This window comes from Cenococcum geophilum (assembly GCF_001692895.1).
Source record: "Cenococcum geophilum 1.58 unplaced genomic scaffold K441scaffold_31, whole genome shotgun sequence".
Lineage (NCBI taxonomy): Eukaryota > Fungi > Ascomycota > Dothideomycetes > Gloniales > Gloniaceae > Cenococcum > Cenococcum geophilum.
Window position 1 is genome coordinate 1,814,695 of NW_027137589.1, and position 26,506 is coordinate 1,841,200.

General features: G+C 47.9%; 12 protein-coding genes across 12 annotated transcripts; 7 read left to right on the forward strand and 5 right to left on the reverse strand.

The window, feature by feature from the left end:
* Nucleotides 1-38: 38 nt before the first annotated feature.
* K441DRAFT_662884 (putative MFS transporter) lies at nucleotides 39-2,742 on the forward strand. The gene is made up of 5 exons (XM_067649110.1): nucleotides 39-431; nucleotides 617-982; nucleotides 1,033-1,086; nucleotides 1,138-1,577; nucleotides 1,639-2,742. Exons 1-5 carry the CDS (start codon nucleotides 362-364, stop codon nucleotides 2,335-2,337), a joined length of 1,629 nt encoding a protein of 542 aa, XP_067502218.1. The 5' UTR covers nucleotides 39-361; the 3' UTR covers nucleotides 2,338-2,742.
* An 879-nt stretch (nucleotides 2,743-3,621) lies between these two features.
* Nucleotides 3,622-5,720, reverse strand: K441DRAFT_697754 (uncharacterized protein). Its single transcript, XM_067653007.1, has 2 exons — nucleotides 4,965-5,720; nucleotides 3,622-4,907 (listed from the first exon to the last, which is right to left on the reverse strand). The coding sequence occupies exons 1-2, from the start codon at nucleotides 5,406-5,408 to the stop codon at nucleotides 3,837-3,839; spliced, it is 1,515 nt and encodes a 504-aa protein (XP_067502219.1). The 5' UTR covers nucleotides 5,409-5,720; the 3' UTR covers nucleotides 3,622-3,836.
* A 546-nt stretch (nucleotides 5,721-6,266) lies between these two features.
* On the forward strand, nucleotides 6,267-7,327 carry K441DRAFT_569301 (GTP-binding protein yptV5; the record flags this gene model as incomplete). Its single annotated transcript, XM_067643856.1, has 2 exons — nucleotides 6,267-6,507; nucleotides 6,621-7,327. 2 exons carry the CDS (start codon nucleotides 6,267-6,269, stop codon nucleotides 7,325-7,327), a joined length of 948 nt encoding a protein of 315 aa, XP_067502220.1.
* Nucleotides 7,328-7,837: 510 nt separating this feature from the next.
* K441DRAFT_688287 (uncharacterized protein) lies at nucleotides 7,838-8,679 on the reverse strand (the record flags this gene model as incomplete). Its single annotated transcript, XM_067652171.1, has 3 exons — nucleotides 7,838-7,904; nucleotides 7,990-8,541; nucleotides 8,642-8,679. The coding sequence occupies 3 exons, from the start codon at nucleotides 8,677-8,679 to the stop codon at nucleotides 7,838-7,840; spliced, it is 657 nt and encodes a 218-aa protein (XP_067502221.1).
* Nucleotides 8,680-8,722: 43 nt separating this feature from the next.
* On the forward strand, nucleotides 8,723-11,122 carry K441DRAFT_662888 (Pentulose kinase). The gene is made up of 3 exons (XM_067649111.1): nucleotides 8,723-9,231; nucleotides 9,301-9,873; nucleotides 9,930-11,122. The coding sequence occupies exons 1-3, from the start codon at nucleotides 9,010-9,012 to the stop codon at nucleotides 10,986-10,988; spliced, it is 1,854 nt and encodes a 617-aa protein (XP_067502222.1). The 5' UTR covers nucleotides 8,723-9,009; the 3' UTR covers nucleotides 10,989-11,122.
* A 128-nt stretch (nucleotides 11,123-11,250) lies between these two features.
* Nucleotides 11,251-13,338, forward strand: K441DRAFT_639803 (uncharacterized protein). Its single transcript, XM_067646590.1, has 3 exons — nucleotides 11,251-11,692; nucleotides 11,745-12,308; nucleotides 12,359-13,338. Exons 1-3 carry the CDS (start codon nucleotides 11,376-11,378, stop codon nucleotides 13,113-13,115), a joined length of 1,638 nt encoding a protein of 545 aa, XP_067502223.1. The 5' UTR covers nucleotides 11,251-11,375; the 3' UTR covers nucleotides 13,116-13,338.
* A 2,397-nt stretch (nucleotides 13,339-15,735) lies between these two features.
* Nucleotides 15,736-17,455, forward strand: K441DRAFT_614468 (uncharacterized protein; the record flags this gene model as incomplete). The annotated part of the gene is made up of 2 exons (XM_067645681.1): nucleotides 15,736-16,306; nucleotides 16,386-17,455. 2 exons carry the CDS (start codon nucleotides 15,736-15,738, stop codon nucleotides 17,453-17,455), a joined length of 1,641 nt encoding a protein of 546 aa, XP_067502224.1.
* A 187-nt stretch (nucleotides 17,456-17,642) lies between these two features.
* K441DRAFT_662890 (AAR2 domain-containing protein) lies at nucleotides 17,643-19,613 on the reverse strand. The gene has a single exon (XM_067649112.1). The coding sequence runs from the start codon at nucleotides 19,334-19,336 to the stop codon at nucleotides 18,032-18,034; it is 1,305 nt and encodes a 434-aa protein (XP_067502225.1). The 5' UTR covers nucleotides 19,337-19,613; the 3' UTR covers nucleotides 17,643-18,031.
* A 67-nt stretch (nucleotides 19,614-19,680) lies between these two features.
* K441DRAFT_614474 (40S ribosomal protein uS11) lies at nucleotides 19,681-20,590 on the reverse strand. Its single transcript, XM_067645682.1, has 4 exons — nucleotides 20,472-20,590; nucleotides 20,343-20,415; nucleotides 20,119-20,279; nucleotides 19,681-20,062 (listed from the first exon to the last, which is right to left on the reverse strand). Exons 1-4 carry the CDS (start codon nucleotides 20,539-20,541, stop codon nucleotides 19,911-19,913), a joined length of 456 nt encoding a protein of 151 aa, XP_067502226.1. The 5' UTR covers nucleotides 20,542-20,590; the 3' UTR covers nucleotides 19,681-19,910.
* A 729-nt stretch (nucleotides 20,591-21,319) lies between these two features.
* On the forward strand, nucleotides 21,320-22,703 carry K441DRAFT_678871 (prephenate dehydrogenase; the record flags this gene model as incomplete). The annotated part of the gene is made up of 6 exons (XM_067651198.1): nucleotides 21,320-21,416; nucleotides 21,469-21,617; nucleotides 21,674-21,825; nucleotides 21,876-22,317; nucleotides 22,371-22,502; nucleotides 22,551-22,703. 6 exons carry the CDS (start codon nucleotides 21,320-21,322, stop codon nucleotides 22,701-22,703), a joined length of 1,125 nt encoding a protein of 374 aa, XP_067502227.1.
* A 595-nt stretch (nucleotides 22,704-23,298) lies between these two features.
* On the forward strand, nucleotides 23,299-24,673 carry K441DRAFT_678872 (Metallo-hydrolase/oxidoreductase; the record flags this gene model as incomplete). Its single annotated transcript, XM_067651199.1, has 3 exons — nucleotides 23,299-23,483; nucleotides 23,536-24,201; nucleotides 24,289-24,673. 3 exons carry the CDS (start codon nucleotides 23,299-23,301, stop codon nucleotides 24,671-24,673), a joined length of 1,236 nt encoding a protein of 411 aa, XP_067502228.1.
* Nucleotides 24,674-24,875: 202 nt separating this feature from the next.
* Nucleotides 24,876-26,321, reverse strand: K441DRAFT_178532 (uncharacterized protein). The gene is made up of 3 exons (XM_067640357.1): nucleotides 25,857-26,321; nucleotides 25,629-25,764; nucleotides 24,876-25,536 (listed from the first exon to the last, which is right to left on the reverse strand). The coding sequence occupies exons 1-3, from the start codon at nucleotides 25,983-25,985 to the stop codon at nucleotides 25,106-25,108; spliced, it is 696 nt and encodes a 231-aa protein (XP_067502229.1). The 5' UTR covers nucleotides 25,986-26,321; the 3' UTR covers nucleotides 24,876-25,105.
* Nucleotides 26,322-26,506: the final 185 nt, after the last annotated feature.

Below are 26,506 nucleotides of genomic sequence, written 5' to 3' on the forward strand. Positions count from 1 at the left end.
GCAGCAGGCCGACAGGCCACCGCAAGCGTACCATAATGGAAGGAATGAATGAAGTGGGGATGTTAACCGACCACTTTCGAAAAGCTTCGACAATATGGTCTGTGCAAGCCCTCTTCAAGACCTTGGCGGCGAGGTATCGGAATTGGGCTGCCGTCCTTGATAAAACTTCCTCCTCCCACCTCTCACTTCCAATTTGTTTTGGTTCATTGAGTTCCTACCACTCTTTCTCCCGCTTTCATAATTATTCTCATACCTGGGCCTTCTTTCAGGCCAAACGCAGACATAAGCTCAATCGTCCATAGAGACGACCTGCTTATTGCGTGTTGGCATATCCGTAAGATCAATACCAGGCTGAAGGATCATGTTTCTCACACAAGCAAGAACTCCTCGAGATACAACAAAATTTCCAACTGCTCAGCTCTTCGTCCTTGGTATGTTTCTCATCGGAAGCAACCCTCTTCTCCCCTTCTGCTGTAGAGCTCAGGCCATTGCCGGACTTGATCTCAAAACCACCCTTTCACCTGCCAGTTGGCCTCGACAGCTGTGCCCTAGCAAGAAACTCACTTGCTCTGGAACAGCAATATCCGAACACCTGCTAACGTTCACCTACCGACAGCCCTAGTTAGGGTCGCAGAACCTATAGCTCTAACTTCCCTTTTTCCATACGCCTGGAAACTCGTTCTACATTACAATGTCACCAATGAGGCTAACGCCGCCTTCTACGCGGGTATCCTCATCTCTGCATTTGCTCTCGCCGAAGCATGCACGAGTATGTACTGGGGTGGTCTCTCAGACCGAATTGGAAGAAAGCCAGTGCTTCTACTTGGCTGCGCCGGCACTCTCCTCTCCCTCCTTGTAGTCGGATTCGCCCCCAACTTTTGGATTGCTCTTCTCGGCCGAGCTCTTGGAGGTGTTCTAAATGGCAACATTGGCGTTATTCAGACTATGGTCGGAGAACTGGTTACCAAACCCGAACATGAGCGTGAGCGAATTGACATGGTACACCTTTGGTAGTTTTACTAACCGTTTTAGCTCGAGCGTATGCAGTGATGCCATTTGCGTGGTCCGTAGGGACTATAGTCGGACGTAAGCATGACAAAAATTCTTATTGTTGTCCACCGTGCTAAGGTGCTCTAGCTTCTATCGGCGGCTACTTTGCGGATCCATCTAAGAATTTTCCTTCTCTCTTTCCTCCATCTGGCATTTTTTCGGTATTTCCATACCTTTTACCAAATCTTATCTGCGCACTCATGCTCTTTGGTTCCATTATTGCCGGCTATCTCTTTCTCGAGGAAACCCACCCGGATATGCAACCATGGAGTACTCCAGCGGATCTTGATCACACCACGGCCGAAACACCTTTACTGCCAACTGCCGGGGCAACAGCTCATGCCGCAGCAAACTTAGCCACCGAGTCCTATGGGACCTTCGATGCTATCGACGTTCAGAAAGAAGAGACTTGGCATATCAAATCTGATGGGCGTTCTTTATCCGTTTCTTCTGACCCAAATAAGATAATCTTTACCAAATCAGTAGTTATGTTAGTCACTGCGCTTGGTATTTTTACTTACCACTCTGTAAGTTCCAACTTCAATGAATTTACCCAGATTATACCTCAGCTGCTGACATGGTTATAAGATGACTTATGACCACCTCCTTCCGATTTTCTTCCAGGACACACGGGTGGATTATATGTCTGCCTTTCGAACATTTCCGTGTTCTTTAGCTGGGGGCCTTGGATTAACCACCCAGCAGGTTGGCATTATCATGAGCTTCAATGGCATCATTGCTCTTTTCATCCAGGCCGTTGTGTTTCCCATCATGGCAGCTTGGCTAGGCGTCTGGAGACTTTTCATCCTTGTTATCGTTGGTCATCCGGTCGTTTACTTCGTCGTCCCGTACCTTGCCATGTTGCCGCAGAGTTTGCTTTATTCTGGCATTTATACATGTCTCACCATTCGTAACTTCTTCTCCATCCTTGCGTATCCTCTTTTCCTCATTCTCATAAAGGAAGCTTCTCCATCTCCGGCCCAACTAGGGAAGATTAATGGCCTTGCTGCGAGTACTGGTGCCGCTTGCCGTACGATTGCTAGCCCTATTGCCGGTCTACTTTATGGAATTGGAGTCCAGATGAACCTCACCGCTCTCGCGTGGTGGGCTAGCACTCTCGTCGCCATCATTGGGGCTCTTCAAATAGCCTTCCTCAAGCGGCAAAACAAGAATACCACCCTGGTTCGGACCCCAGCTACTTGTCGCCTTATACCAACTGAAGAGCCTTCCAGGTCAGTGGTTGTTCGTATCTCGATCAAAGAAGCCGATGACCATCTGGACGTTTAGATGCGAAGACGCTAACAACAGCATTCTTTTATTTTCGTTCCCAGAGAAAAATGAACAGAGTCTATGTTTAGACGTAGGGCCGTGGGAAAAAAATTTGGCGTCAACGTATATTATATTGCAATGAGTTCTTGACGTCCGCAAACGTGAGTATTCTGTGTTTCAGCGTGGTGTTCCAGGCGTTCCCCTGTTTCTATTCTGGTTTTGGTTATTGACATTTCCGCTGTTTCCGTTCAGCGTTCAAGCATATTGTTTTCATTTCCATAGGTTTGCTTATTGCCGTTTTGATTGCGTTTCAGCATTATCCCGTTCAATTGCTGACGTCAAAAAAAGAGGGTTTTTAGAAATGAAAGCATGTAGCATTCTAATAAATATCTCTTGGCTAATTTTATCTTTATGAGTGTGTCTAGTTTGCTTCGTTGCCATATTGTGAAGCAAATCCCTATTCATAAGCCAGGCTGGCTTGCTAGAGCATAAAAAAGTTGGCTTATTGCGTTATCCGCTGCAAGCACCTACTCTCGCGGCCAGCAATTTTTCGTGTCTCACTACAACGGCATCACTAAATAGCCCATCGTATATTCAGCCGCTGGAAGCACGACTAGTAGTGTTCCAAGTGGATGGAGTTACTTTCGACCGAGTGGCGATCACGAGCTTCGTCGTCAGCCTTTCGCCACCTACCTCGTGTATATATAGAGGTTCTATGTAGATCTTATTAACTAGTAACTCACACAAAAGGTGTTAAATGACGTCTTTTTGACGTTTTTTTGACCATAGTATGAATGTTAATGCTTGGCAATACGTACGGCAAATATTAAAGCTATGGTAATTGGATTATGCTTTCCTCACTTTAATCTCACTAGGTCCAGACTCTGGAGCTCTAGAGCCTCTATAGAACTATATGCGGAGACTCCACGTGGAGTTGATATATGGAGGCTCCATTATCTCCATCCACTTAGAGCACTAAGCACGACATTGTAGATTATTCCTAACACGGCTCTCGAAAGAGTTGGTCAAAAATTCCTTTGATCTTAGGTTTGAGAAGTTATTATACGTACCTTTGGTTCTATTATTTCGCTTATTAAGCATGCCTTTGCACGATGAATATGTATTTTGTAAGTCGGTGATGACAGGTACTTGGCCCTTAAGCCTTGTTTAGCACAATACATTAGAATACCAACGTCTCTAAAAAGTATAAAGTGATATTAATGTTTCGGATTTCCTCTTTTGAATATTTTTAGAGAAACTCCTAGTAGAACACAGCCATTTAAAGTCAAATCGTAGTGAGCTATCTAGATAGGCTTCGCAATATTCAGAACATTGTACGTCTCTTCAACCTCGAAACTCGGCGCATGACTCGGTAAGCCAAAATACATATAATCGTTACGTGGCAAAACAACCCAGTGCAAATATTACTAAAAACAGATCTTAATCAACATATTCGCACCTTATACAAATAATGGCGGAGTGCCTGCAAGACTGAAATCTACTAATTTAATTACTCTTTATAGTTTCGCTTTTTCTCTTGGTCCGACTAATGGGTCGTAGACCCCTAAACCTAAAGTATCTACTGGCACGGTTGTGTTATGTATGCTCAACCCCCTCGTATCCACCAAAGTTGGATTGAGCTCCTCCACGCTCGAACACCCGATCAACCGCATATCCATCTCCATCTCTTGTTGCAATAGACTCATTGCTCTATCAACGCCTGGCAAGCCGTACGCTGACATTGCGTATAAGAACGGTCGTCCAATACCGACTCCTTTAGCACCAAGACACAAAGCCTTAATAATGTCAGTGGCACGCCTTACTCCTCCATCGACATATATCTCGATTTTCTTTTCCCAGCCGCGTTCACGGAGTGCGGGCATCACTTCAGCTAGAACTTCGATGCCTGAGCGAGCGAAGTCGAGTTGGCGACCACCGTGATTGGATAAGACAACGCCATGAACACCAACTTCAATTGCACGGATGACATCTTCAACTCTTTGTACGCCCTTGAGAATGATGGGCATCTTGGTAATGCTAAGAAACCATGGAATGTCCTTCCAGCTGAGAGAAGGGTCGATGAACGACGAGATTGCGCGAGCGGCGCCTTGACTCCTGTCAACATCTTCACCGGACGTTGATTGCACGTTGGAGCCAACGTCTGAAAATTTGGAACGCATGTCCTTTTCCCGGCGACCGAGCTGAGGTGCGTCAACCGTGATGAAGAGACCTCTGCAGCCGCGGCGCTCGGCGTGCTGCACAATGCTTTTGGTAATATCACGGTTCTTGTTGACGTAGAGTTGCAGCCATTGAACCTGCCCTGGTTCTGCAGCATCTATTATCTCATCAAAAGAACAGGAGGCGAGCGTCGGAATCATCTGGATTACGTTATGCTTTCTTGCACCGCGTGTGAGAATTACTTCGCCCTCTGGGTTCCCCAGCTTTCCGAGAGCGGTGGCTGTAACGTAAAAGGGAATATCAACTTTTGTACCAAGCATGGTAGTAGAGAGATCGATGTGTTCGACGTCTTGGAGGATCCGTGGCCGAAACCAGATTTTGTGGAACGCGGAGTGGTTTTCTCGCATTGTCTATAGCATACATCAGTATAAACATCTGCAGAATCCTCGGGTAAATGAAAAGCTTACTATCTCATCATCCGCACCACTCGAATAGTAAGCCCACGCAGTCTTCTTCATGACTTTCTTGGCAACCGCCTCGAAATCCATCAAGTTATAGCATTGTTCCAAGATTGGCATTCTCTTTATTCTTTCCTGCCGCTCCTCTTCATCTGGGTCTTCCTTCTTTACCTCTTTTTTAACCGTTTTCATGTCCACTTCTCCTAGATGCTTCGACTTGTCGAGGTACTTGTCTAGCGTGTCCGGGGGGTGGATTGGCTCATATTCGTCAGTGGCATCTTTGCCAGCGTATTTGAGAATGATCCTAGGCCCACCAGGATGCTCAGGTAGGAACTCGGTTACATTGTAGGCACGCCCATGGATGATGACCCAACATGATTCGCGTGAGTTGTGCTTTGCGACTTCGGCCCCCGTGAGCTTACGTGGTTGCGTGTTGTTGCTGTCGTGATTCATGGTGGCAAGCTGACGGTAGATGTGAAGGCGGAGAGCCTCAAGAGCGACAGCTGGCCGTGTAGAAAGACTGATTAAAAGTGATCGTAGTGTCAACTGATGCTGGAGAGAGGCAGGAAAGTGTCGCGGAATGGTTGTGGTTTTTTTTATTTCATCCGGGCAATGATCCTTATTCCCAGGAGAGGATGTGTGATGACGGCAGGCCTATGCATGCAAAAGTTCCCCACTGGGCAATTGTTCCCCACATTGAATCATGCAAGGCGCGGGGAGGAAGACCAACCAGCAGCGAAGAGGCTAAGGACTAGAAGAACCAGCTACATAATTTTTACGACGCTCTGAACAGCATTTGGCTTGGATATACCAATTAATATACTAACACACTAACACACTGACTAGCACGCACCAGGCTACGCTACTTCTCTGTGTCGGCTTGGGGATAGGATCCAAGAAGTCGTCACATGGTCATTCATCGGCCGGGGCGGCTAGGATCACGGCCGTCACTCCCGTTAACCCAGAATATCACCAACCCGAATGCACGGACTTCGGGCCTGTTGACAGAGGCTCGCACCCTTCACTACGTCCCGCGGAAACACTACCCCACCAAGTCTGGCTACACAGACAACATCCCACCTACTACAAGCCATGCAAGTGGTAACTTATGTGCCCAGCATCGCACCTTCGTTTCTCCCCTCTTGCGAAACGGACCTGTCGGCCCCATCGTGGCGCTGCCGCTCTGCGCTCAGCCTCTCTTAGGGCCACCAATTCCTAGTGTGGACGTACACACCCCTTAGATTCAGGTATACAAAAGCCGCCCGACACTGCAAACCCTACAGAATAATTAACTCTGAAGTCACAGCCACTATGTCTAACAGCCTCGAAGCTAAAATCGTCGTCTTGGGTTCGCAGGGCGTAGGGAAAACATCCCTAGTGCATCGCTATGTGAAGAATGCATTTACGCCTCCTACAACTACTTCAACGATAGGCGCATCATTTCTTACTAAAAGAGTGGTGGACATCGACACGTCTACGGTAGTACGGCTGCAAATATGGGATACCGCGGGGCAGGAGAGATTCAGATCGATATCAAAGCTATATTATAGAGGTACGCTTCAAGTTCAACTCATGCGGCCAGTGTTGTTCACGGATGGACGGAAAACATATTTGTGCAAAACTTTCCATAAAAGCCCCCGAAGCTCATACTTTTCTTATACACAGGCGCAAATGCGGGCGTACTCTGCTACGACATCACGGACCCCTATTCCTTCGAGGAAATGGGCCGCTGGCTATGCGAGCTCAAGCAAAACCTCGGCGATGACATAATACTCCATGTTGTCGGCACAAAATCTGACATAGTCGCCGAAGATCCTTCCAAGCGCAAAGTGCCTTTTGAGCGCTGCATTGCCTACGTGGCAGAAAACCTCTACCCGTCACAGAATCAGTCGCAAGCCACACCCCCTATATCCTCGTCGGTTTGGGGCAGCGCAGGAACTGGAAGCGGGAATGGAGGACAGAATGGTGGCGTAGCATCCCCACAGAGTAATCGATCGAGTGGGTTTTGGGGCCAAGATATTGGATGGGACTGTTGCCACGAGATCAGCGCCAAGGACGGTGAGGGCGTTGAGGAAGTCTTTAGAGTTATCACGCGAAAACTAGTCGAACAGCGGAACAAACGTTTGGAACAGGAACAGAAGTTTTTAGCTCAAGTTGGCACAACTCTAGGTATGAGCGGTGCTAATGGCTACTATGATTACCCCAGCGCAGATGGCAATGGAAGTTTTAAGGTTGGCACGGGAGATAAGAGGAGAAGCTGGCTAGGATTTCCAACTGCGCCGACCGTCGGCAGCGCAGGTATGGGGAGAGAAGAAGACTGGGATACTGAAGTCGACAGGATGCACAAAGGTAAGGGAGGGAAGTGCTGTTGACAGTCTTTGAGTTCGGGATATGCTTATCGTTCTCTTTGCATTTCAATTTACGTCTTACGTCACGATTCCCTACATAGGCAGAAACGGGGAACTTTTTATTATGTATTCTACATTAGGGCCATGGAGCATGCTCTCATTTCCTCATCGTTGTCTTTGTACTATTTCCTTATGTGGCATTGCGCATCTGGCTGGGATTGGGAGCATTTCACACAGCTGGGCCTTGTGGGAGTTTAGGTGATTTCTTCACTGCATTATTTTGGCTATTTTGAGATATCCCTGAGGCGCGCAAGCGCATGATTGGTCGAGTGTGTAGTGTATATTTCAAGTTCTCAATCAACTATCAAATCCCGATTAACTCATGCTACTGAGTTCACAGCTTCAACTGGTATTGGATACTTTGTGATCTTGACAAGCTTGCCGATGCTTACCAGTTGTTAGAATGTTGGTGTGTGGTTTGCTGACGTCTGACTGAAAATCCCAAGAACAAATTTGAATTTATCCCTTCCCCGCTTACTTGCTGTCTCCACCAGCACTGACAAATTGCACAAGCAGAAACAATCCTAGAACCCACCAGTACCTAAAGCAACATTACTATTAGCTCCCATCCTGATCAAAGCCAGAAGATCATATCTAGTCTCGTAGAGCAAAGACCCATAACTCACTTCTGTAGAAATGTCTTCTCAGGCTCCTTCCCCTCCAGCCTACCCTCCGCATCCAACACAACCGGCTTATTTAGCGTAGGCTGTGGTGCCTGCGTTCGCCGCATAACCTCGATATCAACTTCCTCTACCTTGCCCTCCGCTCCCTTTCCCTTGCTGTTGCTGTCACCATTGGTGTTCGTCTTACCCCACCCACTTGTTGCAAGCCCAACGTGATAGACGTCACCCCTCTCATCCACATGTAGGATTAACTTCTTCCGGTACTCATTCGTGAAGCTCGCAGCGGAAGTTACTACGCCTTTCCATTCTGAAGTGGCCGGGTCATAGAGCCCGATACGAAGGAAATGGGAAGGAGTGTAGGCACCCGTTGGAGGGGTATATGATTTCAGCGACGCGACTGAGGTGCTGGCATCGAAAGCAATTTGCGCTAGAGGGGTAGGGGTTGGGAGGGCTGATAGGGAGGAGCGGTCGGGTTGAGTGGAATGGATAGGATGGACGTATATTGTTATAGTTGAGGAATATGCTGTAAGCGCAAGGGGTAAGAAAAGAAGACTACTGAGCCACATTGTCAGAATAGATGGGTTGAAGCGACACAAGTATCAAATGTTGTGTAAAGTGACTGGTAGGGCTGACGGAATCTGGGAAAACCTTTTACCGGTTATTCTTGTCTCGGATTTCCTGTTTGGGGGCCATGGAGATTTGCAGGGCGGGTTGCCCGGAGCGTTCTTTCGCCAACCAATTATGACTGCTGCCACACCTGGACAGTCCTGATGCAAGTGCTTTTAAGTACGATCAGTTTTCTACCTTCATAGCTATGCTAAACTCGGTACTCATAACTCCACCCCACCTCCGATAGATCGGCATATGATCTCATCCCGCAGCTCGATTCGCTTTTACTCTCAACACTTTTGTGAGAGAATAAGATCAGGGAGCTTTAACTATCGTTTCCTTCTTCGCGCTTCCTCTTTCCTGTATTTCTCTAGGTTCATTCGAGGCTCAGAGAACTAGATATAACTGAACAAAATGGCCACCCATAATCAAATGCCTTTTCGCCAGCCAAACCAGCAGCCGTCACGGCAGCTTTCAACAGACCCGCGTAATGAGCTCCATCCGCATGTGGAGCACTATATTGGTGTTGATGTCGGCACTGGCAGTGCAAGAGCTTGCATCATGAATGATCAGGGCGATATTGTTGGTCTGGCTTCTGAAAATATTGGCTTGTGGCAACCTCAGACGGGTTACTATGTATGCATGCCGTAACTTTGAAGCCAGGCAGTTGGCAGACAATGACAGCAATGATAATGCTTCGAGCAGGAGCAATCCACTACCGACATTTGGCGATGCATTTGTTCCTCTATCCGCAGAGCAATGGACCAGCACAATATTGACAATAGCACGATTCGAGGTATTGGATTCGATGCTACCTGCTCTCTCGCCGTTTTCTCTCACGATAACGATGAACCTGTCTGCATCACTGGCCCAAACTTCGACAACAAAGATGGGAATGACCGTAATGTTATTCTCTGGCTGGACCACCGTCCCGTTGACGAGACCAATAAGATCAACGCCACAAACCACAATTTGCTCCGTTACGTGGGGGGTAAAATTTCAATTGAGATGGAAATCCCGAAAGTATTGTGGCTGAAAAACAACATGCCTAGGGAGTTATTCAACCGGTGCAAGTTCTACGACTTGACGGATGCTCTTACGCATATGGCTACTGGGAGTGAAACGAGGAGTTTTTGCAGTGTAGTCTGCAAGCAAGGCTTCGTGCCTGTTGGCGTTGATGGTAGTGTCAAGGGGTGGCAGGAAGACTTTCTCACCGAAATTGGTTTGAAGGATCTATGTGAGGACAACTTCAAGAGGATGGGCGGTGTGGATACAGTGGTGATACTCCGTAATTCTTTCGGTCAAGAATTATGTCGCTAATACTTGGCTTACAGAACGGTCGATACTTAACTGCTGGCGAGCTGGTTGGTACCCTTAGCGAGAAAGCTGCCCAAGAAATGGGGCTACCACCAGGCATTGCCGTTGGCAGTGGGGTAATCGACGCCTATGCTGGGTGGATTGGGACCGTGGGTGCGAAGGTGAAGTTGGACGGAGATACCTTGAACTCGGATGTTGCCAAAAACGACGTTGCTCAAGCATTTACACGGCTAGCCGCTGTTGCTGGAACTTCCACATGCCATCTTGCCATGTCTGAGAAGCCGGTGTTCGTAAATGGTGTCTGGGGACCGTATCGTGACGTCTTGATACCCGATTTTTGGATGGCTGAAGGCGGACAGAGCGCCACTGGAGAACTGCTTAAGCATATTATTGAAACTCACCCGGCGTTTCATGAGGCTCAGTCTGTCGCTGAGACTTTCAACACAAATATCTACGACTACCTTAACGAACATCTCCGTGGGATGGCCGAGAAAGAAAAGGCACCCAGTATTAGTTGGTTGGGGCGTCATTTCTTCTTCTACGGTGACCTCTTTGGCAACCGATCGCCTATTGCCGACCCTAACATGAAAGGCGCTGTCATTGGGCTAAGCTCTGACAAGAGTTTGGACGGTCTTGTCCTCTATTACTACGCCACTATGGAGTTTATTGCACTTCAGACACACCAGATTGTGGACGTCATGAATAAATCGGGCCACATCATCTCCTCAATCTTTATGTCCGGCTCTCAATGCCAAAATGATGTTCTCATGCAGTTAGTCGCTGCAGCCTGCGACATGCCAGTGCTCATCCCAAGATATGTCCACGCAGCCGTCGTGCATGGTGCTGCTATGTTGGGTGCAAAGGCTGCGAGCACGGATAAGGAAGGAAGGAGTGAGCCGCTATGGGATATCATGGATAGGTTCAGCAAGGCGGGCAAGATGGTGAAGCCAACAACTGACGATGGCTTAAAGAAGCTTCTTCGAACTAAGTATAATGTATTTTTGGAGCAGTGCGAGAGCCAGCAAAGGTATAGGAAAGAGGTTGACGAAGCAGTTGCTGGATGGATGAAGAAGTAATACAGGAAATCATTTTTACCAGTGGCCGGATCCTGTTTTGTCAAGCAAATATCCAAGATCGATGGGAACAGGTATAGAAGAGAACCCGAGAAAAAAACGTGTAGACAAAATTCCACCCACGGTAAATTCTAGCCATTATTTTGAATAGTAATTGGGCACCATTTATGGTTGCGACTTCGGTGACTTTTGCATGTGGCTACCAGGTCAAACTGCCGAGGTTGATAACACGTCTTATTGAAAGGAGGAATATACATCGGCTCCTGGACTCCTGGGCATCTTGGGCGCGACAGTATACTCGGAGGATGCTGAGCCCTTCCTCGCCCTTACAAATCCAGCTAGGATTTTCTTCTGGGTTATCGACGTCCTTCATACAAAGGCAATGCCATCATGTCGTCCACCACCCCCTCGTCGTCGTCATCCCCTAGTAAACCCGAAAACATTGACCCCATCCTCCGCAATGCGCTTAGGTACACGGTGAGCGCAAAGGAATACAGACTTCTGCATCAGTATTTGATCTCGCGCGCACCTGCCGTGCGGAAGAGAACGCCTCCTCCACCGCGGTATGACGCCATAATTAAAACCACCGATGATTATAATGCTGCAGCCATCCGTGTATCACTGCGGCTTGGTTTATCGACCTTTGCAAGCCTCAAAGCTTGGGAACTGCTCACGACAAAGATTCTGGCTCGTGGAAAGCCTCTACCGTAAGCCCTGTACACAATGGAGTCTGCGACTATGCTAACTGCCCCTGTCCAGTCCAAGAGCGAGAGCTCTTTGGAAATCACCAAACGTGCGTTTGCCATGCGCTTTATCCTTGATTCTCCTCTTTCACCGACTCCTCCACCGCTTCTTCACGCGTCTCCGCGAGAGCCTTCTCACGGATGAAGCGAGGCCCTTCCGCCGGCGCAATCCACGCGTCTCAAAGTCTTTGACCTCGAGACTTGCGCCTCCTATTGGTGCAAGTTTAGCAGGCTTCTTTCTCGCAATATACCCGGCCGATCAACTGCGCATTACTATTACCATATATATGCTTACTAGGGCGCTAGAGTTTCTGTACAATGGCTTGGAGGACGACGGATGGTTTCAAAACCGTCCATGGTGGTTTGGTTCATGGCTGTTAATGCCAGCGGCATGTGGACAGCTCCTGCACGCTTTCGTGTTTGATAGGGACTGCTTCCCGGAAAGTTATGGCAATTTCATCCTGGGAAACTCTCCTGAGTACATCCAGAAGAGACCGAAGAGCTACCCAAAGCATCTAAAGTGGCCAAACACATTCGAAATTGTGGATAGCTTGGCGGAGATATCCCGATTACGTTGGCCGTAAGTTCCCCAGAATAACGCCTTTTGCATCACATTATTAACTTTTGCAGGGTTTTCACTTCCCCAATTCTCTTCCCCGCCTCTGAGACACTCCCAAAGACCGTTACCTCTATCTCTCCCATAACCGCGCCTGCTCATCCAGCCATTAAGTCTCTCTCCTGTGCCCTCCTGCATCCAAAAGACCCTTCATGCCTCCGTACGTACATATCTTACTATGTTCGTGCATTCCCCGTTGTCGCCCGCTTCGTCACCATAATTTTCACCGCCTTGAGCTTCACCCAATACAAGTCCTTCCTAGCGTCCCCGGTTTCAAAGCTCAATCAGCTTGTGAAGAGTACTCTTCGCATGAGTCTATTTATTACGGGCGCTATTGGGACAAGCTGGGCCTCCATCTGCCTCTTCCAGCACACCCTCCCACGCACCTTTCTACCAACGCAACGCTGGTTTCTTGGCGGCTTCTTGGGTGGTATGTGGGCTTTCCTTGAGCGCAAGTCCGGTCGAAGTAACTTCATGGATTCAGCTCGCCTGAGCATAGACTCTCTATGGAAGGTCGGCGTCAAGCATGAGTGGTGGCGGGGCGTCAAAAACGGAGACGTCTTAGTTCTTGTGATGAGTCTAGCTCTAGTGAATACAATTTACGAACTCAATCCGAAGGCGGTTAGTGAAGGCATCATGAGGAAAGGATTGGGCATGTTAAGGGGGGAAGGTTGGGTTGATAGAGCTGTAAGTGCAGGAGGGACCAGGGACAAGAGACTAATTGAGAGAGACCAGAAACCAGAGGGTGCGCAGATCGAGGGGAAAGAATGATAATGGTGCATTTATACTTCAATCATTTCAACCAAGCAGCATTATTTAAGTAGCGTACGCAGTAATAGCTTTCCCCTAGTGTCTTCCTTGCCAGGATCTTTTCTCGGCTGAGGCTTCTGCTTTATGTAACTTATCATATTTGGTATGCCTAGAGGAACAAATATTAGCGCACCATCTTGGCGATCAAACGGTACAATTTTATATCTTTAAAGTAATAAGCACGACCATTTTGACGTATTTTAACGTATTTTTGGGTATAAATCCGCGCGATTTGATCTGCGCGATCAACACGCGCTTTCAACGGATGTGCCAAGGTGGTGTGGGATATGCATGAAGATAAAAATAGAATTTGTGCCTGGGCAAAGCTGTACTAACTTCCAATCAGTACCAATCATGACGATTCTCGCACCGCCAAGCCGACACAGTGTATCATTTAAGAACCCACGTCTTCAACGGCCTGCTCCGTCTCTCTCACAGCGCTCTAGAATAGAGGGGAAACTTAGTCTTCTGTCATAGCATTATTCAATCTCTCTAAGTAGTTTCCTTCGAGAAAGGCCAGACTCTGCTTAAGTAGGCAAAGTCATCTGACGATACGAGCTTTCCAAAGGCAGCCGAACCAAAGACTGGGCAGGCGGGCAGCCTCTTGGCTCGGTGACGTGCACGGGCCAGTCACGGGCCACCTTGTAGATATCTTCTCGAGCGATCGAGCCCCATAGATTCTTCCTTCCTTATAGAGCCTCTCCTATATATTCCGCGCCACGCGTAGTCAGTGATCCGGTACTTTTGATACGACGAAAAGCTCGTTTTCCCCTGTGGTTAAAGGGGGCAAGCTCAAATCTACCTGAACCAAGCCCAGGAGCTGGGGCTGAAGCGGCTTGGTTACAGCTTGCACGAGCTCAAGTGTCCCCTCCCCTCGTGTGTGCGCACAACACACACAGCAATTCCGCTTTGTATGCACTAGAGAATTTCAAGTTTAACTCTTATAATTAAGCTTAAAAAGTTAAAGGTTTGCCTTTCTTACGGGTGCACAGCTCTTTTGGCAAGCGCATAGTGTATATGTAGGACGGTGCACTTGACTAGTAGCATTCACTATTTTGATTCGATAATTTCGCACATGTGCATTGATTCGTTCTCTGGTTGGCGTTGAGAAATTCCCCGGCCCCGCATGTCTTTTAGGTTTTGATTTGCGTGTAAACCCATTTAATTCACTTCTTGGCTCATTTAACTTTCATATATTTGTGGTACGTCAGGTAAAAATTGCCGCCCAGTCCTACCAAGATTTCCGACCCTCCGTTTCTAGCATTGGGGAATTTCCTGTCTAGTTTGAGATGTCGATTGATATTACTGCTCCAAACGTGTTTCCCTTTCTTCCCGCCTTGATCGAAGATTTCCACTTGAATAAAAATGATCAGAAACATAATCTGAGGCGCGGCTAGTCTAGTCGTTGAATATACATACAAGCCTTTACAGCTTTCGCTAAATAAAAAAAAGGTTTTTCTAAACATTCCGCTAAGAGGCTTGAGGTCTAGTTAAAGGGTATAATTACGAAATGTTAGAAAGCACATTAGTAGATGTTAAACTCCACGCCTAGATCGCTTATAAATTTTGTTCCTACAGGCATTCGTATAAGCGTTTGTGCAGGTATTTGTAGAGACCTTTTAGCATATTAGTGCTGCGTATTAGTAGAGCTTCAGGGTTCCGTAGAGAGCTTTGTATAGAGCTCATAGAGCTTTCGTCAGCAAACTGTTCATGCCCCCTGGCAGTTGGCAGGCTCCTAATAGCTCCTATTAGGGCTGCTAGGAACTCCAGAAGACATTTACTGTCAGGTGTGAGACATTAAGACAGAATGCAGAAGTATATAGACACGAAGCCCTGCCTATCACGTGCTTCGCTTAAGGCTATGAATCCTCCTTTTCCCTCAAGGATTCGTCTGTATATAGAATCAAGCCCCTTTTGCCTTATATTTGAGCTCCCTACCGTTTACCATCACATTCTGTTGGTTAGGGGGGTTAGGGCATCCACAGGAGCTTCCTGAGATCACGTGATCATCGCTTGTATATATTCTCATCCTTTGTGACTACTCCACCTTATGGAGTCCTCACACACCATACACCTGTGTCCCCGCGTGACGCATTCGAATTCTTTCTAATTCCGCCAGGGAGGTAGCCAGCTTAAAATTAGCCCCTATTATTAACGCCCCCAACTGATGCAAATGATGGCGCCTAGGGCCTGCAAGGGGTTGGGTAGGTGTGGGTAACACCACCTTACTCCCTACCCAATCACGGAGTGGGTATATGAAAAATCGTGCACCTAAAATAATTTATAAGACACATGCCTTTAGGGTAGCGGCTTCAGTATGTAATTTTTCAGTATAAAGCATCCCATCCGTAGAACCTGTTAGTGCTCCGGAACTGGAGGATGACAACTGGGGGATCAGTCTGTTTCGAACGAATCAGACCCAGAGGCCAAGACTTGTTTGATGCGGGGTTCACAGACATGAGGTCTTAAATCGTCACCGGAAGCCTCCAAGGTGTTGAAACACTCGATTTAGAAATATCATTGTCATCCGAGCAACCAGCGTTGACTTACTATCTCTGGACTCTCTTGGGCACCTCCCATTATGCCTAAACGCAGAAAGAATCCTAAGAATTTAGTGAAAGCCAAAAGCGTATCCGCCAATACCAGTTCTGCGTCTCTTAAAAAGCCTCGCCTGGACCCGCGCGAGCGTCAACTAAGCCGCTTCTACGAGCCTCTCGTCTTACTGTACACGCTGGGAAGTACGAGAGGGGAGCATACAGCTACTACGCTTCCCCCCGACGAGAATATCTGCGAGCTGCCTCTTGAGGAACTCAGGCGCAGATTTCTCAGCGAGCTAGCGTATGTATGCGATTATGATAAAGGTGGCGATACTGTCACAGCCATCGGATTGGAGTCAACACCACAAAGATATGTCTTTTGGGTTGGCGCGAACACAAGCCCCCAGAAGAGAATTGTTCCATTTCTGGAAGCTCTTCTGGCCAAGCTGAGAGGTATTTCTAGTGCCGCAACTTCGAAAGTACAGGAGGAAGCGGACAATATCGCTATAGAATGCATAAAATTTGGAACCCCGAGGATTAAGAAGTACAGACAACTTCTAAACCCGTTGCTTAAAAGGTGTCAGGGGAATCTCGCGAAAAGTCAGTCAGAGGAGAGTAGGTTTAAGGGACCCATCTTACAGCTCCGCACCATCCCGAATATCATTAAGATTGCTGATATCTGTCTATTCTTCAGTGACCGGCCTGGCCGAGTGGCTGAAAAAACTGGAGGATCTCCAGCGGAAGCCGACCTCCCTATGCCGCTTTGCATATGACAGCCGGAAATCCGAGTTCATGCGTCTGCTTACAACGCTGAGTGTAGAACCCCCTTACAAATCTAGCAGAGACGCTATACACATCACCTTTGGGTTGGTGAGACACTATATCGGAAGACTTGGGCACCATATTCGAGCAGTCAAGGCCCTGGCTTCCTGCGCTTCAAGACTCGCCGACATCCTCTACAGCTTCAAAGTCTGCAGTATTTCCACCCCTGCGAAATCCACGTCACCTCCACCAGTGGACGGAAAGACGAGATTGGACAGCATCATTGTCCGCATGCTACCCGCGGGTTCTCTAGACCTTGAACGCTATCAGCAAGCGCTGGCGGAGATGGACGTAAAGTATCAACTGTCCCGCCGCTTCCTCGACAATTACACAAACCCCAACTTCTTGCCACGCGTCCATGCCGAGATCCAGGTGCTTGAGCACTTCCACAGGAACAAACTGCATTTCGCGGACGATGACCGGTACATCGCCTGCAGCAAATCGGCCTGCTTTTGCTGCCTGCTCTACTTCCGTCACCACCCTGAACAGTTCGTAGAGCCAGCCTCACATCGCAAAATATATCTGAACTGGCGGCCGCCTGATCTTGATGCCGTGTGCGATACCATCAGCCAGAATTTCCAAAGGGATATTCTCAACTCGATGACTCGGGATATTCGGAGGGAGGCGCTTCATCAGATAGGGCAGAAAATGGCGCCACCTGCCTGGCATCCGGATTCGGTCACTGGTATCACTGAGTCTGTGCGGCAGGAAAAAAAGATAGAATTGGGTGCAGACGTTGGGGAGGCATCGGCCTTAACAGGGGGCTCTGATATCTTTGATTACGGATCAGTAAGTGATGATTCGGGTGTGGACCACTTGCGTGTCGGAGATGACGGCGACTCTCCTCGCTGTAGCGGTCAGGTTAACTTGCAACTCGAGCCAGCATTCGTTTGGGCTGATTGCGAGAGTGACTCTGATCAGGAGGGTGGCGCGCCTTTGTGAGCAGGTGGTAGCGTGGTAAAGCTGTTATCTAACGGAGTGTTGAAACGGGTGGCATAGCTAGCCATCTCGGGCTGTTCGATATGTATACTTGAACTAATTTGAAATTAAGATGAACTTCTCAACAAGCGGGCTAGGTCTCGGTCCCCACTCCATAACACCTCACCAAATGTCGTACGCTAGTTAGGGTAGGTAAACGTAGGCAGGCTAGCTGCCAAGTAGTATTCCTGGGGTATAACCCATTACGGTAAACGCTATTAAAAAATAGTTAAACTAGAGTAAAAAGTCAAGTTTAGAAAAGGAGTAGTTTTAGCTCGAGCCAATAGAGTAAATTATACATTAGGAAAGCTAGGATTTTAATTTACTAAGAAGGGGTTTGCAAAAACCGTTCGTCTTAGTAAGAAACACCTGTTGGCTGAAATAGTCAAGCGAGACGTTACCTCGAGTGACAAGTTCTTGATCTGTTGCTACGCTTTAGCGCCACTGTGTCTTCCACCGTTGATCCGCATCCTGTTCGAGAGAGTCTGATGTAATTTGACCTTCTCACTTGAGGGGACTCATTGGCAGGGTTGTCTCGTCCTAATATCGCACATCCATCTCGTCCAGCTCAAAATCATCCTCGTTCACTGCGCTCTGTATCCTGTGATTTGACTCGTTTCCTTCCATGGAGTCAATCTGTGACGCCGTCAGCTCGACGATGATTGGAGCATATTCACCACTTTCATTCTCCTCTTCGAACCCGCCAACGTCCATCTCAACCCGTTCCCCATCCTCCAACTGCAGCATACCTTGCTTTACAAATGAGTCATCCAATTCCCATCCATGTTCCATTTTCAAATATTCCTCCAGGTCAATGAGCTCATCTATAATATCCACACTAGCCTTCATATCGTCCTCTTCTAACCCTCTCCTGAATCTTCTAAGTAAGCTTTTCAATATCCCGCCGCCGTCATCGCTCATGTCAAACAACCCACCTTCTGCATCTTGACAATGACTCAATTGTACCCTGAGGCTGCGGAGTACCTCCACAAACAACATTGGTCTCTCTTTGACGCCTTCGCGGCAAGTTAAGAGGAGTCCGAGTAGCCTCTTCCATTGTTCAAGACATGAGTGGTTGTTGAGCGTTAGAACCATCAAGAACGTGAACTGGAGCTCGCCTAGGACTTGAAATTCCCGTTCCTGTAATCCATTTCCAGTGCAGTGCTTGTCAATCAATTCCCCTAGAGCCCAAGATCGGTCTTGGGCTGCCTGCGTACGTTCCCGTCCCGTTGCCCCTTCCCGCCATGTTCGTTTTAAGTCGATTGGAAGGAAATACAGCTCCTTTTCATGTTGGAAGCCTGTTTCCGCTTTTGAAAGACCGGGAATCTCATCAAAATCCTGGACTGCGGAGGATGCGGATGTGAGATTCCAATGATCAGGGGTTGCGCCCGTGATTCTTGACAGCAGCTCAGGGGTGATTCGCGCAGTCAATTTCTTCCAGTCTTCAGACTCTTCTACAGTGTCCGAACTAGACGAAGAAAACTTACTCGGCCCGATATGTTGTCTGTACGGCGTTAGCCTCTCGCGCCATACGGAACCTAAATTGGCGCGCCAGCGCCGGTATTCGGCCTCAGAGCTCTCGGCCACAAAATCTTCTGCTGTAGGGTCCCATTTCTTGATGAAAATCTGCGGCGGCGCGTTGGTGTCGGAAACATAGAACCAGGCGCCGTGACGTACAGATAAAGACGCGCTGCTGGATGTGAAAGTGAAATGCCACCCAGGAGGTAAATTTTTGATGCCGCAGAAGCGAGGGGTCGTCGTAAACGACAGCAAATCAATGCCACCCAGGGAGGAGGGCGGGAGGTTAAGCATGAGAACACATGCAGTGTGGGTAAGCGGATCCATCACAGCATTGATAGTGAGAGACAAGAGTCGGTAAGCGTTTCTATAACTTTAAAGCCGCTGTAATAGATGGTGTGTGCGATAATTATAGAGACAGCACTCCAGTTTAGAGCGCTCAAGGTGATCTAGCCAAATAATCAAGGTTTGATGACTTGCCAACGTGTAGTGCTTTTCAAAGAAATTTTCAGTGCCCTAAAGCCACGAAGGATCAGAGCGCAATTCAAGTACGTCACTGTTACAGCGTTACCGTGTCGGAATTTCTGGTAGAGTCAAGTTTTCCGAGCACCTTGGATTGATAAGATATTGTAGTTTAAGATTGAGATCCGCAGAACAAGGCAACATTACCGCTCCGTATTGTTTCTCACGTGATCGGGAGTTAAGTGCACGTTTGCTATTATGGGCCATACAAATCAAGAAGCTGGCACAGTCACAGCATCTATGCTAATTGCTTAATTGGTTTGGCGTTTAATCCAGCTATGTGACAAGCATCGAATATGGAGACCAGGCCAAGGCCGTTCCCCGCGTATTTGTCATCAAACTCATGGTCCATGAACGAATTGACTCCACCAAGCAGCACTTATAGACGGCGACCACGGCGACCACCCTTCCTACGTGTAGAATCGGATGGAGTAGGTGTGACATCCTCAATTCGGCCGATTTTCATTCCTGCACGGGCCAAAGCACGGAGAGCAGACTGAGCTCCTGGACCGGGGGTCTTTGTGCCGTTGCCTGTAGACAGAATTGGTTACGATGGTATGGCTAGGACAGTGAGATAATTAGCATACCTCCAGTGGCACGGATCTTGACGTGCAGGGCAGTTATGCCCAGTTCTTTGCATCGCGCAGCGACGTCCTGCGCAGCAAGCATAGCTGCGTACGGTGAGGACTCATCACGATCAGCTTTAACTTTCATGCCTCCGGTGACACGGCTGATGGTTTCGCGGCCACTGGAATCACCCAGAATGTTAGCCTAACCTGCCATGTCGTTTCCTCCCCACAGAAGAATATACCTGAGATCGGTGACATGGACAAAGGTGTCATTGAACGATGCGAAAATTCTGGCGACGCCAAAAACGACCTCACCTATCGAAATGGTTAGCCGACGATGAGAAATTTGAGTGCATGCGAACGCAACTAACCCTCGCGAACCTGAGGACCGAGCTGAATATTCTCCTGCGCACCGCGCTCAACCTTCTTCTTTGGTGGCATGTTTGCTTGTAGGTGATTGTCGAGATGAGGTTGATGAGTATGGCTGGTTGAGTTTGGCGCGTTAATATTCGGTGTGCGTTTTCGCCAAGTTTTTTGGGACTCGCTTGCTCGTGGCACCTGGTCCATGCTGAGACGGGTATTTCAGCGCAACCTCCTTCACTTTTGCACCACCTCTCCTTCGACCTCACCACAGATTGGAAGGATTTCTCAGCTCCCTTACAAGCATGGTGGAGGGGAAGTCTGTCGGGATTATTGGTATGGGGGATATGGGGAAGATGTATGCAAGAAGGATCAGCGATGCTGGCTGGAGGTAGGTTTCTGAGTTGACGATTCTTAGAAGCAGTTCCTCATCCTCAGGTAAGTCAATACTTTCTCTTCCATATAGCGCACTTTTATGATGACTTGAGTGCATTTGGCTCGAGTATGGCCCATTCCTTGTCTTCACTGCCATTCTGGTTTTGAAGCCTAGGGATGAGTCGTCACTGATGTAAATTCTCAGCTACCTTAAATTTTTACTTTGTCTGAAAACTTTCTGTATACATATGCTTTATCCTGCCCGGTTGATGGATGAGGATCGTATGCTAATCATCTGATACAATAGAACGGCCGGTGGCCTTTCCTTTTCATACCGAACTGACGGTCCCTAGGGTCAATGCTTGTGATACACCGGATAAATATCTTCAGTTGGTGGAGGAGTTTGGTGGAAGAGTAGGATTGGAGTTGTATATATTTGATAGGATATTTCAGGCTGAGAATTTATTAGACGAGTGTTTACATTATGCCGAATGGTCATCTCGTCTCCCGATCTAGCGACTACATCATCTACAGTGTAGAAGCCAAAAATATTGACGAAGTCGTGGAAACTTTTGGACCTTGTATGAGGTCCCTGCCAGTCTTCCCGTTCTATTGCTGAAATACTCTTTCCAGCTACGAAACTCGGTGCTATTGTGGGCGGCCAAACTTCTTGCAAGGCTCCAGAAATTGCAGCCTTTGAGAAACATCTTCCAGGTGATGTTCACATTGTGTCGTGCCATTCTCTACATGGGCCTGGCGTCGATCCAAAAGGCCAGCCATTAGTACGCAGCCTGCCATTAACCAATTGCAGGCCTTACAGGCGCTGAATTCTCAGTAGGTTCTTATTAAGCATAGAGCATCTGACGAAAGTTTCACTCTGGTCGAAAAGATTCTCTCGTGTTTCGGCTCTAAGCACGTCTATCTTACCGCCGCCCAGCATGACCGTATTACCGCGGATACACAAGCCGTTACGCACGCGGCTTTCCTAAGGTGCGCCCTATCCTTCTAGTGTGGGTAGAAGCTGACTTATTTGCTCTCAGCATGGGAGCGGCATGGATGGCGAATCGCCAGTTCCCTTGGGAGATACCTCGCTATCTAGGTGGGATTGAGAACGTCAAGATCAACGTGACACTACGTATCTATGCTAACAAATGGCACGTATATGCTGGCTTGGCAATACTGAATCCATCCGCTCAGAAGCAGATCAAACAGTATGCCGAGTCTGTCACGGAACTTTTCAAACTGATGCTCGCAGGGCATCGTAAAGAGCTTTCGGATCGCATCCACGCTGCCGGAGTAGCCGTCTTCAAAGGGGATAATAAGGAGGACCTTTTACTGAAGGATGAAGTGTTGGACAGATTTTCATTGGGCGAAATACCGGAGCAGCGAGTGAAGAACAATCATCTCAGCCTTTTGGCGATGGTGGACTGTTGGTGGAAGTTGGGAATTGTGCCCTATGACCACATGATCTGCTCTACTCCGGTTAGTCTATCTATCTTGCCCCCATTGTACCTTGGCCCTTACTGCGACACTAGCTCTTTCGACTTTGGCTTGGCATTACAGAGTATTTATTCCGCAAGCCAGACCTCCTGGAAGAGGTCATTGATACGGCGATCGAAGATAATACCTTCAGAGCCGATGACCTCGAATTCACCTTTGCAGCGAGAGTGAGTACTGGGATTCTTCTCTAGCAATGCTAAGCTGACCTATTTTAGGACTGGAGTGAGCGTGTGAGTCTGGGCCACATGGACGGCTACCGAGAGAAATTTGAGCAGATTCAGAAGTATTTTGCGCCAAGGTTCCCAGAAGCTACGAGACTGGGCAACGAGATGATTAGGACAATTCTCGAAAAGACTCGAGATGATTGAATGGGGCGGTTTGCTAGTCATTAGGGTGCAGCATTTCATCTTTCCTTCTTTCGTATTCGTGGAAGTTCCCTGGAGGATTAATGACGTCGGGGGATAAAGTAGTTGTAGCCAGAACCTTTGGGGCACCTGAGAAGCGCGGGGTCTTGTTATCATTCCGTAAACTAGATGTGCATGATCCTGTGAGGCTATCGCATGTATCTTCTCTTTTAGACGGTCTGCCGCGCGGTACTAAGATTGCCTCAGCTTTTCTTTTTGGTCGCTTTTCAAGGCTGACGATATCGGCTTTATTACTTTCAAAGTCCTGCACGCCGGACGAAAAGTGGAAGCTCGGATTTAAGCAGCGGATCGGAGCACCTAACAGCGCCAACCGAGATCGTTGAAGGCGTAAGATTCGTCGACCAGAGCTCGTGTTGTCAAGGCATTGGAGGGTATCTCACCTGGCTGATTGGCTTAAATAATCATATATAGCTATTGATTGAAGCCCTAGTCATCCCACATGCATTGGGTGCTGCGATCTTTGTTGCCTAATCCTCTACGCCTGTACAAGAACCATCAGAGCATCTCCAAGTCTAATCCTTTCCACAACCCAGCCAAAATGGTCTCTGCATCCACCTCTGCGACACTTTATGCAGCCGTCACTTCCCCCGCACAGATTACTGGAGCAGAACCCGAAGATGCAAAGGAATTAAAGCACCATCTCAAGCACGGGAAAGGCTTCCAAAACCCTTGGGACTCATACAGGAACACAGTTGGGCCCAGAAATATTCTGACCATAGCATGGTATAGGCGGTTCTCGTTTAATATTAGCAGGCCAAGGCTTATTCTTTCACAGGCGATACTTCACTGGGCAAGGCCGATGGCCAGACACAACACCACCCACAGTTCCTGTTCACAAACCGACATTCCTCCCAACCCGTGAATCTTCTACGTTACGGGCGACCTGGCTAGGCCATGCCTGCTATTACGTCGAATTTCCAGGCGGCCTCCGTGTGCTATTTGACCCTGTTTTTACTCCGCGATGTTCACCCTTCACCTTCATGGGTCCTAAGAGATATACGGATATACCTTGTGAAATATTCGATATCCCCTCTATCGATGCGGTCATCATATCCCACAACCACTACGACCACCTATCTCACCCCACAATTATGAAAATTAAGGAGAAGCATCCAAATGTGCATTTCTTTGTTCCACTAGGGAATAAAAAATGGTTTCTTAAATGTGGGATCCACAACGTGACGGAGCTAGACTGGTGGGAGTCGCGGGATATCAAGCTGACAATCATGAAACCCGCTTCCAAGTCCATGGTCAGTGAGATCTCAGTTATGGAAGGTGGGGAAGCGAAGGCGAATGGAGCCGGGGGGCCGGGAACTATAACAGCAACGATTGGTTGTCTACCTTGCCAACACACAAGCGCGCGAGGGCCTTTTGACAGAAACCACACGTTGTGGGCATCGTGGAGTGTAGAAAGCTGTGGAAAGAAAGTCTGGTTTGCAGGGTAAGCGCTATGTGTTCTATGCGTTTAATCATCACTACCTCGGCGACGTCCCCCTTAGCTAAACCTATGATTCTAATTATTCTGTAGTGATACAGGCTACCGAACTGTCCCTAGGCTCCCGGCTGGCTCGGATGACTACGATCCAAAATTGCAATACCCACATTGTCCTGCCTTTGCACAAATCGGTGCTCTGAGGGGACCATTCGACCTAGGCCTCATCCCTATTGGAGCCTATGAGCCACGTTTCATCATGTCTTCAATGCATGCAAATCCCGTTGATAGCGTCAATATTTTTACTGACACGAAATGCCGTCGCGCGCTTGGCATGCATTGGGGCACATGGGCATTGACTGAAGAAGCTGTTCTTGAGCCACCTCGCATACTAAAAGCAGCATTAAAAGCAAAGAGCATCCCTGAAACTGGCGTGTTCGACATTTGTGATATTGGAGAGAGCAGAGAATTTGATGCGTAGGATCTGTTTTCAACATCATTAGTTTCGCGAGGCGCTAGACGGACCTAGTCGATGAAGGGTTCCCCCTGTAAATTAGATGTAGCATTTCTTGGTAATGGTAATCACGCAATGGGGTTACTATAGTACTAAAGAGATATGTGTGTAGTTTACGACGTCATGATACGTCCCACTAATGCGTCCTTAGACACTAAGTCTTTTCCCATTTAGTAATTTGCGTGATAACTACCTGCCTCAACTGAAGGCTTTTGTGAATGAATGTTTATGAGCCATTTTCTAGCCCAGACTTGATGTTTAACTAGAAATGATATTAAACATTACATTTATACCCCTCTACCCGAAATTCATCTTAGGGGGAAAACACCAAGAGCACCAAGTAAAATCTAGTCATTTAATCCGGTGATTCCTCTATGATTGGGTCAACCAACAAGCCAATCATAATTCAGCAAAGATAAATCCCATAGCCGCCATACCAGTAATAACAAAGCCTAACCTCACAGCGCCGAACGGAGGTGTATGAGTTACAGCAGCGCCGGTGAATATTGCCGAAGGGCTGGCAGTCGTGACCGTCGCGACTTCGCCATTTGGGTTTGTTGAAATGGTCACGATATTTGTATTAGTGGGGCTAGGGAGGGTAACCGTGCTGCTGTTGGCGAACGGAGGCGTGGTGAAGTTGGTAGAAGTAATGGTCGTTGCATTCAATGAGGGTGGGATAGTGGTAGTTAAATTCAGAGTGCTAGTAATGCTGATTTGAGTGGGGGCCACGGTGATGGAAGCGGAGGAACTGCTAGAGGTGTTTGTGGTAACAGTGGGGCGCACTACGGCCGCAATGTTGGGACAGAGGTTAGTGATAAAGGTGCTAGCTTCTATATAGCGCGGAAAAAGTTAGCGAATACTTGCAGGACAGGGTATGGGTAAGGGAGGGGGGGAACGTAGGACGTAACAAGGGGAAGCCTACGGATTTGGTCTGTGCTGGTGCAGCTTTGAACGATGATAGATGCAATGTTGGATTGCAAGACCGTATTTCTGCAGAGGCAATATCGATCAGCAGGGTTGCAGTTGCTATTCGCGATAGTATTTATGACACCTGTTTGCTGTTCCGTAGGTCAGTAAGGGTATATGGTTATGCCTCCTTCTAATACACAGTCGTCGCTGTAATTTAGAATGTTTAGACGAAACCACTTACTGCACATGACGGAAGGCCGCTTATTGCATCAGTAATCAGTGTTGATGGGTCATAGCTCGGACCAGCTGGGACAGATGTACAAGAGATTGTGGTGGTAATAATAGCAAAGACTCCGCTTGGATAATACATTTTGACCACACCTAGAGGGACGAAGATACACCTTTGACCTTTGATCTTTCTTTAAAAACAAGATGTAAGCTTTAGAAATCAGGAGTATCCTTAATACGAGCCCATATTATATGTTTTTTTAGCGCCTTTGCCTGTTTGGCCGTTTGCAACGCCAAACGGCAAGATAGATGAAAGCCGACCATAACAGCGTAGTCCTGAAACCATGATCTAGCCGCAGCCGGGTTTCGGCCTTGTTGTCAGAAATAAGTTGATCTTACTTCCGCATAGAGTTCGAGGAATGTAAAAGGACTGGAGGACCGATGTAGTGGAACTGTGCTTCATACCTTAGTCTCATTCCGGTACAATTACTTGGAGACTCGTTGGGCCAAATAAAACCCAGTGCCTTGGGTTGATGCGAAGTTAACTCGTAGGATTGATGAAGCTGAAAACAGCAGCTGTACTACTGCGGATGACCCGTAGTACAAACGCATAGCGGCTGAGCGTTCTGTATGGCCTTCGGAGCTAATGTTATTACGTCCTGG

Bases quoted from the DNA above. Each gene is read 5' to 3' on its own strand.
- K441DRAFT_697754 (XM_067653007.1), bottom strand. From the start codon at position 5,408: ATGAATCACGACAGCAACAACACGCAACCACGTAAGCTCACGGGGGCC. The intron at 4,908-4,964 runs GTAAGCTTTTCA...TGTATGCTATAG, and splicing joins GTGGTGCGGATGATGAGATA to ACAATGCGAGAAAACCACTC.
- K441DRAFT_662890 (XM_067649112.1), bottom strand. From the start codon at position 19,336: ATGGATCCGCTTACCCACACTGCATGTGTTCTCATGCTTAACCTCCCG.
- K441DRAFT_178532 (XM_067640357.1), bottom strand. From the start codon at position 25,985: ATGTATTATCCAAGCGGAGTCTTTGCTATTATTACCACCACAATCTCT. The intron at 25,765-25,856 runs GTAAGTGGTTTC...CCTACGGAACAG, and splicing joins GCGGCCTTCCGTCATGTGCA to CAAACAGGTGTCATAAATAC. The intron at 25,537-25,628 runs GTAGGCTTCCCC...CGCGCTATATAG, and splicing joins CACCAGCACAGACCAAATCC to AAGCTAGCACCTTTATCACT.
- K441DRAFT_662884 (XM_067649110.1), top strand. From the start codon at position 362: ATGTTTCTCACACAAGCAAGAACTCCTCGAGATACAACAAAATTTCCA. The intron at 983-1,032 runs GTGAGCGAATTG...TAACCGTTTTAG, and splicing joins TACCAAACCCGAACATGAGC to CTCGAGCGTATGCAGTGATG. The intron at 1,578-1,638 runs GTAAGTTCCAAC...CATGGTTATAAG, and splicing joins GTATTTTTACTTACCACTCT to ATGACTTATGACCACCTCCT.
- K441DRAFT_639803 (XM_067646590.1), top strand. From the start codon at position 11,376: ATGTCGTCCACCACCCCCTCGTCGTCGTCATCCCCTAGTAAACCCGAA. The intron at 11,693-11,744 runs GTAAGCCCTGTA...GCCCCTGTCCAG, and splicing joins GCTCGTGGAAAGCCTCTACC to TCCAAGAGCGAGAGCTCTTT. The intron at 12,309-12,358 runs GTAAGTTCCCCA...TAACTTTTGCAG, and splicing joins ATATCCCGATTACGTTGGCC to GGTTTTCACTTCCCCAATTC.
- K441DRAFT_614474 (XM_067645682.1), bottom strand. From the start codon at position 20,541: ATGCCACCAAAGAAGAAGGTTGAGCGCGGTGCGCAGGAGAATATTCAG. The intron at 20,416-20,471 runs GTTAGTTGCGTT...CCATTTCGATAG, and splicing joins CGGTCCTCAGGTTCGCGAGG to GTGAGGTCGTTTTTGGCGTC. The intron at 20,280-20,342 runs GTATATTCTTCT...GGGTGATTCCAG, and splicing joins GTCCATGTCACCGATCTCAG to TGGCCGCGAAACCATCAGCC.
- K441DRAFT_662888 (XM_067649111.1), top strand. From the start codon at position 9,010: ATGGCCACCCATAATCAAATGCCTTTTCGCCAGCCAAACCAGCAGCCG. The intron at 9,232-9,300 runs GTATGCATGCCG...TGCTTCGAGCAG, and splicing joins AACCTCAGACGGGTTACTAT to GAGCAATCCACTACCGACAT. The intron at 9,874-9,929 runs GTGATACTCCGT...CTTGGCTTACAG, and splicing joins TGGGCGGTGTGGATACAGTG to AACGGTCGATACTTAACTGC.